The sequence below is a fragment of the Pantherophis guttatus genome, chromosome 1 (genome assembly GCF_059756535.1).
Source record: "Pantherophis guttatus breed Tessera chromosome 1, ASM5975653v1, whole genome shotgun sequence".
In the NCBI taxonomy this organism is placed as follows: Eukaryota; Metazoa; Chordata; class Lepidosauria; order Squamata; family Colubridae; genus Pantherophis; species Pantherophis guttatus.
The window spans coordinates 338,117,572-338,130,682 of NC_142063.1; the positions used below are offsets into that span (position 1 = coordinate 338,117,572).

Sequence of the window (13,111 nt, forward strand, 5' to 3'; positions counted from 1 at the left end):
ACTCAATTGTGGTAGTAATTGTACCATTACCTGTACTCTAGTCGGGGTTTCTATTTCTAGTCACCTGCGTTATTGGTGTCTGGGAAGAGGACAGTTGGATGGCACAGATGACACTTGCAAAACCAGACCAGGAAGAACCTTTTTTATGGTTGTAGGATCAGTGCAGCACTCGCATTTTTTTGTTTTTTTTAAATTTGATTTATATGCCGCCCTTCTCCAGAGACTCAGGGAGGCTTACAGTGCGTTAAGCAATAGCCTTCATAGTTTTTTATATTTTATACAAAGTCAGCTTATTGCCCCCACAATCTGGGTCCTCATTTTACCTACCTTAGAAAGGATGGAAGGCTGAGTCAACCTTGAGCCTGGTGAGATTTGAACTTGCAGCTGATGTTAATAACAGTGCTTTAGTCTGCCGCGCCACCAGGGCTCCAGTTTCTGTGTGAATATGTGGACAGTGTGAGCAACTACGGTGATTGTTGGGTGGAAGGAAAGTAAGTAGCACGCTCTTTGCATATTTGACAAGAAATTGGCCGCATCTGAAATGCCAATTTCCTGTTTTGCAAGTCCTTTAAGAACAATAAACAACAGTTTTTGTATAGCTAATAGGTGTATCTGGACCAACGTATGATTGTGTATTCTTGCATGTGGTAGGGCTGGTGGTTTGGCTCAGTTCTGCCCTTTCCCTGTCATTAGTATTTCAACCTTCAATTTTAATTAATTGAGCTTTTAATTAAATGTAATTCCTCATAAACTTGTTCCATGACCCAAGTGATCAAGTACTATTTGCTCTAACCCCATTTAATGGATGAAATTATAGAGACCTTGACTGGGTTCACACAACACATAATCCATAAGGTGGTTTACTTGTTTGAGGATTAGCATGATTTTTTTTTAATGGAAGAGTGATTTGTAAACGGGGGTTTATTGTTAATTCAATAAATCATAGTTAAGCAGATCATGTTACGTTTTTCATGTTATGGGAACACATGGACCCTGTATGTTGTTTATTCTCATATTCATTCCCTTTCTCTCTCTTCATATATTACAGTGCCCTGTAATATATTCTGTTTGATTTTAGCTTAGAATGCTGTGTGAACCCAGTCAATAGCCGTTTATTCAATAAATAATTAAAGAATTATTTACTGCAATGTGTTAACTCAAGAATTACGTTCAGTATCAACTCAGCGTGTTTGAAGCAAGTGTGGAATATTTTATGAGAAGTTGTCTGGGTTCCTATATTCACTCAAACACATGAATTCCCCGGAGAAAAGAGTAAATTTTTTTTGATAGAATTTTTTCTATCAGGAAATAGCTTTCCTATCTGGTTATTTCCATTACTTAACAATTGGAAATGGGCAGATTAACAGCAGACATGATACAGATGTAGTTTATTAGCAGCACATCTATCTGTTACATCTGAAGTTACCATAAAGTTACTTTGAGGAAGTAAAGCCCCATGATACAAGATGGGAAAATCTTAGTTAAGTAAAAACAAGAAAATTATACAAGCATTATCCAATCAAGCCTGACCATTCTTTTTGCAAGATGAATCATCTCAAACAGGAAAATGCTTTTGAAAAATGAGGAAGGCTTACTTCTCTAAAATTCCTGCAGCGATTTGATGTAGGGGTTAGTACACGTTGGATCTAAACAGTGTTTACCCAACTACTCAGGACTCCCCAGAAAAATAAACAGAGCAACACAAAAATCATTGGCCATGCTACGTAGCCCCCTGCCACATGTTTGTGAGTTCATCGAAGCCTGGTGTCAGGATTTCAAGTAACACAAACACACACACACCCAATGAAAGAAGACTCGGAGGCTAGAGATTCCTCAAAGTTCCATTTTATTAGAGATGTCATAATGGCACATCTGGGCAAACCCGAATCTGAAAGCTTTCAGGTTTTCCCCACCCAAAGGAAAGTCCAAGTCCCTGCCCAGCACCCACGTGTCCATCACATGGTCCCATCAATGCACCGTCCCAACTGGAGATGCCTCCCAGTCACACCCCTCCAGGTGCAGGGCAGGATGTCCTTGACTCCCAGAGAAAGGAATGTTATTATGACTACATATCTCCCCTGCTCCATACAATCCCCCCTCCCAGTTTCCCACAGCACTAAATGTGGCAAGCCTGAAGATCCAATGCAAAAGATGGCTTCCAGGCCTGACACCTGGCACTCCACAAGCAATTCCATCAATAGACACATCAACCTACAATCAGCCTACGAACCCCTCAGAATCCAAATCAACTACACAGCCAACCAGAGACAGCACTGACCCCCAACCAACCCACGCAACCCCCCCCCACCAGCAGTTCACCTCCCAATGACCCTGACCTGATAATGACCTCCCCATCACAAGACCCATCACAACACTCATTGATGATCCACAGCTGATCCATCACAAGACCCTCACTTGACACACCCACACCTGAAGCCCTTATAAACAGAAGAACACTGACATCCCCTAAACTCCACTGAAGATGTTACCTAGCCTGGTAATGAAATGTTCGGAAACCAGCCCAGAAGCTCGGAGAATGAAACTTCACCCTCAAGATGTACTGAGTTAAATACCATGAGAGGTTGAGTTTCTTTTCACCCGTAGCAATTGGTACTCTAATGTATAGTTTTATGAAACAGTAGCTGTCCTCTTTCCATTTTCTCTCATTTTTTTCCCAATCTTTTATCACCAGATGTTATCAGAGCTTTATAGGAGTCTTGCTGATATGGAAAGGAAGTCTGAGTAAACAAGTACCACCATCATTCAGTGCTTGCTTCATACATTTCTTTACAAAATTATCCAGCCTGGGACATACCACTGTGAAACAATAATTACTTCCTTAGATTCAGTAACTGGTTATATTGCCTTTACTGAAGTTGCGATAACTGCAGCCAAGTGCTTCTAATTTATTATTAGTCTTTCACCTCCTTCTGTAGGAATTTTAACCCATTCCACCATGGCCAGTTATTTCGACTTACAGTAGTAATGTTTTAAGGATTTGCCGGCTCTGTTTGCCAGCTTTGATTCAGATCCTGCCACAAATTTTGGGCAATTTACAGTGTTTACCCGAAAATAAGATCTCCCCGGATAATAAGCCCTCCCCTGAAAATAAACCCTTCCCCCAAAAATATTTAATTGCATGTGCAGCCGGTCCCCGCCATTTCCTCTGGTTAGGGTTAGGGAGACAGAGCTGGAAATTGGGTAAGACGGCAAGAGGAGCCCCGTCTTGTTCCACGCACCCCAAAATAATAAGACCTCCTCGAAAATAAGGCCAAGCGCTTATTTCTGGGTTCAAAAAAATATAAGACAGGGTCTTATTTTCGGGGAAACACGGTAGATCTTGTGTGTTTGGGATTACATATTTTCTCTGCATGGCCCATTGGCACTTCATTTTGACTGATCCATAGATGGCCTGATATTCTGCTGCAGCATTCTGTGATATGATGCCTAATTTATACTTCTTTCAATGATGGCAAGTCCTCCAGGTCATGACATTGTTGTTTCCTGTTTAAACCTCTCTTTTTTTGCATATATGCATACAGCATCAAGCTATTCCCTTTCAAAATAAGCAGGGTTATGCAGAGCACAGAAAAAGAGTAAGGAATAATATTTCAATACTATTGAATAATAATTGAAGGCATGAGAGAAAAATGAGGCCTTTCTTAATGCCACGCAACTGCTATTTTCTCATTTTGTCCTTCCTCTCAACCTATTTACTCTTCCTTCATACCTCTATTTTGTGATTGAATCCTTATTTATTCTTTTTCCAGTGTGCTACTTTCTCACTGCCACAGTTAGTCCACATTCATTCTGAACACTATCACTTCTTGTTCTTATGTGCACTTAAGAATCCCATTTCTATTGTAAAAACGTTTGTTTTTCTTGACCTAACCAACTCATACTTTATAGCAGAATGGCCAAAAACATGCTCTTAAACAAGGCATTTTAATTTCTTTTTACTCATTGCTTACAACTGACCACTTACAGCTACAGGTAATCCTCAATTTACAGCAGTTCATCTAATGACCGTAACGGCACTGGGGAAAAAATTACTTCTGTCTGTTTTTCACATTTACGAACGTTACAGCATCTCCATGGTCATGTGATCAAAATTCAGATGCTTGGCAACTGACTCGTATTTATGACGATTGCAGAGTCCCAGGGTCTTGTGATTGCTTTTTGTAACTTTTTGCAAGCAAAGTCCAGCCAGATTCATTTAGTAACTGTGTTACTAACTTAAGAACTGCAGTGATTCACTTAACAACTGTGGCAAGATAGGTTGTAAAATGCGGCAAAATTCACTTAACAAATGTCTTAGCACTGAGCAACAGGAAATTTGGGCTCAATTGTGGTTGTAAGTCAAGGACTGCCTGTATCTTTTTACCAGTATTTGCATGTCTTAATATTTCTCCATCCATTTTCCTGCCTTAAGTAAACAGATTCATCTATTTACTGCTGTTTTAAATGTCACTATCAAATGTTCCAAGAGCACAGGATTAGCTGTACTGTGTTTTCATTTCTCTGCCCAATGTATTTCTAATGTCACCAAAAACATTCTTGATAACTACATTAAAGAAGCAAGGGAGTATCAGTTTTATCTTACCCTCTGCTCAGTGTTGAACCAAATATGCTATTTTATTCCCTCACTGGGTTTCCTTCCATCATGTTCCCCTCTTATCTACATGCAGCCATCAACTTTGTGTCTCCATAATTTTATTTTACACTTTGTCTGTAGCAACAAAATACTGTTTTCTTTCCTGTCTCATTCATAAATTTTTCTGTGACCCACTGAAGACAAAAATTTGGTCTCTGTATCTCCTGCCTACCTAAAGACCAGACTTCCCAAATGTTGCTTCTGATCACCTGTAGTATTCCTTTAGTAAAAAATTCTCCCAAACAAAATTCTTCCTTGGCTAGCTTAACAAAATAACGGCAAGCGTTTGTTGAACGACTTTAAGGGAAAATCTGTTTATGGTTCTTAATTCATAGCAACCAGTCTTCCCCAGTTTGATACCCTTCAAATATTTTGGGATGGCAACTCCTACAATTTGCCAGCCAACTTGAGGAAAGCTGGCTTAAAGTTTCTAATGCTTTGTGACAACTGGGGCTAAAATCTTTCTTGAAGTGCATGTAGGAATAATTGTCCTTGTGTGAAGAATAAAGCAGTGGCTCTTTTGGTAATAAAATAAACTACAATCTCTTGAAAGTTAGTAATCTGATTCCCTCTCATTAATAACTTAGAACAATTGGCATGCTTCTCTATGTGTGAGTAGAAATACAATTGCACAAATTCAGAGTTTTCTGCAACCTGCAAGCCCATCAGACACTAAAACTGCAGCTAATAAGTATTCTTACCATTGCCACTTAATGTGTGTATTAGAACACCATGTATCGCAATAGGCCAATGTATAGAAATTTGGAAACAAGAGAGTTCGTGGGCAGGTGCTTTTTTGATCAAAAAAAAAAAGGGCACAGCTTTTTAGATAAGATATATAAATAGGCTTTCAAGCAAAATGGAAACTAGGAGAGAATAAATTCTTTGCATAAATTCTTGATAACTTTGCAGATACACAGGACGCAGGCAAACATCTAAGGGTAATAATTAAGGGAAGGAAAAGAATTATGAAATTCAAAATGACTGTTCAGTCAGAAATTGTGCTGTAATTTCAACAGAGGAGAAATTTCTCAGAAGGGTCAACTTCCAAAGTGCGGGCACCAATGTCAAACCTTCACATTGCTGAGTGATGATTTAAAAGCACTTAAATAGTCCCATGAAGTGCAGGGTTTTTTGATTAGAAAAAGTTCACACCAGATTAGAAGGATTCCAGGGTGATAAAGGCTTTTTTTTTTTTTAAATGAATCTTTTCCAAACATAAGAATTTAAGAGCAATAAATCCATGAGGTGGAAAGATGTTCCTGAAATCTGTCTTTGCAACCAAAGCTCACTCTGGAATATCACAGACTGTAGAGGAGAGGTCTTCAAACTTGGCTGGCTGGAGAATTCTGGGAGTTGAAGTCCACAAGTCTTAAAGCTGCCAAGTTTGAAGACCTCTCCATAGAGAATGTTTGGCTATGGAGTCTTCCTGAAAGCATCTTTGGAAGTACGTGTATTCCTCAACTTAACACCGTTCATTTGGTGACTGCTCGAAGTTTATAATGGCATTGAAAAAAGTGATTTACAACCCGTCCTCGCACTTATGATGGTGGCAGCATTCCCCACGGTCCCAAGATCAAAATTCTGGCACTTGGCAACTGGCATGTATGTCATGTACAATAGTTGTGGTGTCCCAGGGTCACGTGCTTGCCATTTGGGATGTTCCCAGATGACTTCGGACAAGCAAAAGCAATGAGGGAAGCTGAATTCACTTCATGATCGTGTGAATCAGTTAACTGTGATGTTTTAGAACAGAGAATATAGAATAATACAGTTGGAGGTCTTCTACTCCAAGCCCCTGCTCGAGCAGGCGATCCTATACCATTTCAGATATATGGTTAAATAAATACTGTTAGATAAATGGATCAAGTTGCTTAATAATGGTGGCCAAAAAAAAAAAAAAGCTCATAAAATTGGGCATGATTAACCACCACCTTGTTTAGCAAGAGGAATTGTGGTCCCAAGTATGGTCATAAGTCGAGTACTACCTGTATGAAAAGATGAAAGTAAATGGATCTATTCAGTTTTTTCAGTATATGTTTAAAAAAAAAACCCAGAAGGAAGCAATTACTTGCGCCAACATCTATAAAAATCAGTTACACAAAAAAATCTTCTGGCGGTGGAGGAAGTAGCACTGCTTCATCTACATTTTGTTGGGGCAGATCCAGCATTATGGAACCCTGGTTCTCTACTTCTTGTTTCATGGAAAGGGATTCAGGAATAAAAATATCCCCATTGACTTTGCTGGGGCAGCTGGCCAAAGGAGGATCTTGTAGCCTTGGACTCTCAGGCTGGAGCGAGATGTCTGTTAAGTTGTTTGGTTCCTCGGAAATTTGGGTTTGGCTGCTGGCTGAAGAATCCAAGGTTGCTGTGGCAGTGTGGCTTGACTCGCTCTCTGTACCTGCCTCACCCGATCCCTGTGGAACCTCCAAGGACTTCCTTGATTCAGACAGTTGTCCTTCTGCATTTTCCAGCAGTTGAGGGTCCTTGCTAAGTTTCCATGGCAAAAGAGAGAGAACGGACATCCGTTTTATGCCTTGCGGTGGTTCCTTATCTACAGTGAGGTCAGGCATGTCTCCATCAGCATACGGGGAGCGTCCTGCCCAGTGGGGAAGAGGCAGATTTGACCTTTTCCGCTGCCTCCAAAGGAAGATGGCAACGATAATCGCAATCATGAGCAACAGGATGACCCCAATGATCACGGCGGCTATTAAATGTTCATTTGCAAGTTTAGGTCCTTTTGTTGTGGTAGGAAGCGGGGGCTTGCTGGATGGCGTTTGCTGTACGTTTTTGGTAGGGTCTTTGGATTGACTTCCTTGAGATGGAAAGCTGTGGGGTTCAGCATTGAGCGACACGCCCGTAGGCCCCTTTCCAGCAGTGTGGCTCCACCACAGTTGTCCATAGATGAAAATTAGAACGATGGCCTTGGTCGCCATTGTCAAAATTCTGGGGATCTCTTCCGTGGCATGAAGAAGATAAAAGGTAGAGATTAATATCAGCACCACATTTTGCCCGTTGAAGGCCTAACAACAACAAACATTTATAAACCAATCAGCGTGGCTGGGTGATACAGTGGTATCTTGGTATTTGTCAATAATTGGTTCCAGGAGGCGCAATGAGTACCAAAAACAATGAGTACCAAATACATTCTTCCCATAAGAAATAATGTAAATAAATTTAATGCGTTCCCAAACCAAAGACAATGCACATTTTTAAGGCAATGCATAAAAAGATAGGGTTGTATATCATTAACCTTGGTGGCGCAGTGGTTAGAGTGCAGTACTGCAGGCTACTTCTGCTTATTGCCGGCTGCCTGAAATTTGGCAGTTCAAATCTCACCAGGCTCAAGGTTGACTCAGCCTTCCATCCTTCCGAGGTCAAGAAAACGAGGACCCAGATTGTTGGGGGTCATATGCTGACTCTGTAAACTGCTTGGAGAGGGCTGTAAAAGCACTATGAAGCAGTATATAAGTCTAAGTGCTATTGCTATTACTTTACATGTGAAATAAACCTAAAGATTAATAAATACTTGGATTAAATAAAATAAAAACTTCACTTTACCTGTACTGATAAAAAAAAAAAAAGCATAAAAATACATAAAATGAGCACAAAGCAAAAATAGGGAATGTGCACAGGGCAAGAGCTACTGCGTGATTAACGCGTCATTATTTGTTTCGCCCAGAAAGGGTAGCGAGTCACAAGGCAACCAACATTGACAAGTTCCAGCTTGTGCATTGAGTACCAAACAAATGATAAGTATCAGGACAAAATTTTCACATCAAAATGTGTTCAGTACCAAATTCGATGAGTTTCAAACCAGTTGAGTACCGAGGTACCACTGTACACGATAGAATAGCCAGAATTTTATAAATTTCTGAGGAAACAAAGTTTAGCTTCAATTTATTTGCTGTTTTTAAAGCTGTTTTAACAATGTATTTCAGTGTATAACACATTTATTTATGAACACCTTTTTTTAGCCCACCCTTCATTCTGGGCAACAAAACAATAAAACAAAATGTACAGTATAAATATAAGTTTGTTTGTTTGTTTGTTGATTGATTAATTGATTGATTGGTTCGATTTATATGCCGCCCTTCTCCGGAGACTCAGGGCGGCTTACAATGGGTTAAGTAATAGCCTTCATACTTTTGTATATACCTGCTTAATAGGGCTTTTGGCCCCCCCCCCCAAGCGGTGTTCTTTTTTATATATATATACAAAGTCACCTTATTGCCCCCACAATTCGGGTCCTCATTTTACCTACCTCGAAAGGATGGAAGGCTTGAGTGAACCTTGAGCCTGGTGAGATTTGAACTCACAGTAATTGCAGGCAGCTGGCAGCTAAGTGCTACTTTAACAGCACTTTAGTCCGCTGCGCCACCAAGGCTCTTAAGTTAAGGAGACCATGTCCCTAAATGTATATAATGCAATAAAATGTATATAATGCAATAAAAATGAAAGCTTTGCAGAAACAAATGTACATTTGTAGGGGTGGGAACATGTATGTACGGGCAACATACCCAGGCACATACTCCATACATTTAATAGTTTTAATGGATCCAAAAGTACAGCTATTAGTAAAAGGCAAATTTACACTGATATGATAATTGCTTTTTTAAAAAAAAAATCTGAAGAGATAAAACTACACATATTTTTAAGAAACCTGAATTAATTCTACAGGGTCTCTTGCTGTAGCAGGGGGTTGGACTAGAAGACCTCCAAGATCCCTTCCAACTTTCTTATTCTACAAATAAACAGACATAGGCCTCCATCTTGCACTTGTTCAGTAAAAGAACAAAAGGACATTGATCTTTTGAGAGGCAATTTGATCTAGTGGTGAGGGTGCTGGTTTAGAAACCAGGAGATTCTGAGTTCTAGTCCTATCATAGGCATGAAATTTGGCTCTCTCCCCCCACCACCCCGCATAAGATGCAAAATAAGTATAAGAATAGAGCAGGACCTTCTCCCGCAGCGCACTGAGAAGAGATGTGTCAGGTAAGACCAACGTCCTTTTACTGAGAGTAATTTTTTCTTGCATTGGGGGTAGTTTGCCATTTACAGCAAACAGGTGCAAAGTTATGAAACCATTAGTGCCTCACATCAGAGCTTGATTAGTGAGCCATCTACACAAGACACAGTTTGTCTGCCTATCAAAACAACTAATCCTGGCATTTCCAAAACTGAACTCGGGAAACCCTTTTAAATACACATGTATAAAATTCAATTCTATAAATGGTGCGGCTTGCAGTTAAAGGAACGCTGCATATAGAAGCGTATTGAATTTCTGCTTAGTCTCATTAAAAAAAAAAATTGCATTTGTAATCTGCTCTGCAGATCAAGGTGAAATTTGAAGGGAAATGGCTGACTTCCAAAAATTATGAGTTTCTTACTATCCAGTTTTGTGCTCCTATTTCCACTGAACGTTACGTACAAACAGATCTAATCCCAGACCTAATTCTCTAATTTGGAACCTAGTATTAGAATTTAACCAAGTGAAAGTCCCAGTCACAAAAGAGACTTCAGTATGAAATTTTGAGAAAGTAACTTATTTTAATATATTTTACATATGGCAGGAAGCACATGGCAATTAAATTGCAATTCGGAGGAGTAAAAGTGAAGATTGTTTGAGACCCAACCTGTTCCTATTTTTTTTCATATTAGTTTGTTGCCATTTCTTGTTTGTTTTGAAGATTTTTTTAAAAACAAAAAGTATAATTTAAGTCTGTCTTACCTTTGAGATTTCTCCTGCACTACTCAATCTCTTGTTTATAGCATAACTTTTAGTGTTACACGATCAGGGAAGTGAGAATACAGCAAAAACACTTTAAATGGTATTGGTTTGCATATTGCAAAAGGATCTTAGTCTGACATAAAGAGGAAGTTTATCAGTGGACAATGCCGGAAGCCCCTCAAATTAAGACATATTTAAACATGTCAGTATAGCTGTTTCCACAGATGAGGGGGAGAACACCAAAACTCCTGCCAAAAAGTTAACAACAGCAGGAGGAATCAAGAGGCTATTACGAAGTTGAATGAAAAATACTGGCATAACTATACATTATGTGTTTCCGCTATTTTTTCTTTTTCTTTTACAAGGCAAAGGGTTTTCTACTTGTTTGCTTGCACCATTTCCTTGCACCACTTCTTCTGAGAATATCATTCATCCCTCACAGCTTTCTCTCGGGAGTCTTAATAAAGGTTAGGGTGTATGTGTGTTTCTGTATTGATCTGGTTTTGACGATCACAGTTCTGAGGAGTTATTTTCTTGCAGACATTTCATTACCAAACTAGGTAACATCATCAGTGCTAGGAGGAAGAGGGATTTGCTCTCATTGTATATAGTAGTGCCTTCCCCTGTCAGTGTTGATGGGGCTGGTCTTGGTGGTTGATTAACCTGTTATTTACTGTTAGCTTGTTGGCACTTCCTTGATTGTTCACTGTTGGTCTTGTATTAATCTTGGTGTTAATCTCTGCTTATCTGGGTGTTGATTGCTGGCCAGGAGGTATTGTGGTTTTTTAGCTTTCTGATTGCCTCTTTTGAATAGTATGTAGATGTTGTTCATCTCTATGTATCCGTTGATGGCCAATTTGTCTAAGTGCCAGGCTTCCAAGAATTCTCTAGCACTTTTCCCCAGTCCCACTTGGTAAGGTCAAATATGCATGAGCCTGCAATTACTTCTCCTTTTATATAAATTGGAGAAGCCAAGAAATTGCAGCTAAATATAGATTCCGGTTGTATAAGAACAAGGAACCATGGTTAATGATTTCTGAAAAAGAGTAGCTTGTTTGGAAGCTATACATCATAGCTTTGGACATTATAGCTTTGGATATTATTACTACATCCTCCTGGATTTGTTACTTTCTCATGAGAACCGTGAAGCATAGAAGCTATGTATTAGCATTTAAAGAGCACACATATCTTTGCTTATTAAGTCAGAATTTAATCAGTTATGACTAATAGCTTCAGCCATGCTTTACACTTTCCTAATTATAATTTGAAAGGGATATATCTAATACTAATGCATCTAAATCCTTACTGCTTCTATTTTTTTTTGCTACAGTTTGCTAAAGAAGCCGTAGTGGTCTGATTAGAGATAATACAAAGCCATAATGGGGGTAGATTATCACACCAAACCAAAAGATGAAATCAACCACTTTGTGGCTTAGTGTCATGGCAACCATGAGCAAAAACCCAGTGTGGCATAGCAGGGAGCTAGTCTGGTGAGGGAACCCCAGTTCAAACATCGGCTCAGCTTTGACAATCTTTGTGTGATCTTGTACCTATTTAACAGTAACAGAGTTGGAAGGGACCTTGGAGGTCACGCAGGAGACTTGTACTAGGGATTCGAACCGCCGACCTGCCAACCTTTCTGATCGACAAACTCAGTGTCTTACCCACTATGAACTTGAGGTTGTCTGATGGGTAATTGCAGTAAGTAATGGTAAGACTGGGGGTCTTGGAGCATATAACTCAAGTTCTGGAAGGAAATGCACAATACACAGTTACCATAGCAAGCCAGAATTAATTAGCACTGAAAATAATAAAACTATTAAGGACTGAAGGAATTCATGTTAGAAAGAAAAGGAGGGGAAATACACAATCCACACATTTGCTGAGCTATAATTAAAACCAGTGTTTCTCACTATGTCAGTTCTAAAGGAAACCAGCCCCTTCCAAAGGACAGATACTGCAGCTGAAGCTCAGAAACTTGGCCACCAAATGAGAAGAGGGAACTCACTAGAAAAGACCCTGATGGTGTTGGGAAAGATGGACAGCAAAAGGAGAAAAGGACTGCAGAGGATGAAATGATTAGATAGTGTCAACGGAGTGGGCATACGTTTGGGCAGATTACAATAGAATAGAATAACACAGGTGGAAGGGACTGTGGAGGTCTTCTAGTCCAACCCCCTGCTTAGGCACTTCAGACAAATGGTTATCCAATCTCTTCTTAAAAACTTCCAGTGTTGGAGCATTCACAACTTCTGGAGGCAAGTTGTTCCACTAATTCATTGTTCTAACTGCCAGGAAATTTCTCCTTAGTTCTAAGTTGCTTCTGTCCTTGATTCGTTTCCATCCATTGCTTCTTGTCCTACCTTCAGGTGCTTTGGATAATAGCTTGACTCCCTCTTCTTTGTGGCAACCACTGAGATATTAGAACACTGCTATCATGTCACCCCAATCTTTCTTTTCATTAAACTAGACATATCCAATTCCAGCAACCATTCTTTATACATTTTAGCCTCCATTTATATGTTTTAGCCTCCAATAGATTCAGGGAGAGAGTAGAAGACCAGGGGGTGGGTGGGGATGCTATGGTCCATGGGGTCATGAAGAGTCGGATACGACTTAGTGACTGCTTACTATATCATTTAGCTAGTGTGATGGCTGTGATCTAATGCTACAAGCTTCCCTAAAGTAGAGGGAGGTAAGGCAGCACCTGCAGGAATCTGGGTGCC

At 39.8% G+C, this 13,111-nt stretch overlaps 2 protein-coding genes across 7 annotated transcripts in view; one reads left to right on the forward strand and one right to left on the reverse strand.

The window, feature by feature from the left end:
• Positions 1 to 13,111, forward strand: part of NF1 (neurofibromin 1) — a 233,596-nt gene that overhangs the window by 141,531 nt on the left and 78,954 nt on the right. The gene's annotated exons all lie outside the window — the stretch shown is intronic.
• Positions 3,927 to 10,467, reverse strand: EVI2B (ecotropic viral integration site 2B). Its single transcript, XM_034420748.3, has 2 exons — positions 10,386 to 10,467; positions 3,927 to 7,610 (listed from the first exon to the last, which is right to left on the reverse strand). The coding sequence occupies exon 2, from the start codon at positions 7,588 to 7,590 to the stop codon at positions 6,751 to 6,753; it is 840 nt and encodes a 279-aa protein (XP_034276639.2). The 5' UTR covers positions 7,591 to 7,610; positions 10,386 to 10,467; the 3' UTR covers positions 3,927 to 6,750.

Excerpts from the sequence above, each read along its gene's own strand:
- EVI2B (XM_034420748.3), bottom strand. The coding sequence starts at position 7,590 with ATGGCGACCAAGGCCATCGTTCTAATTTTCATCTATGGACAACTGTGG.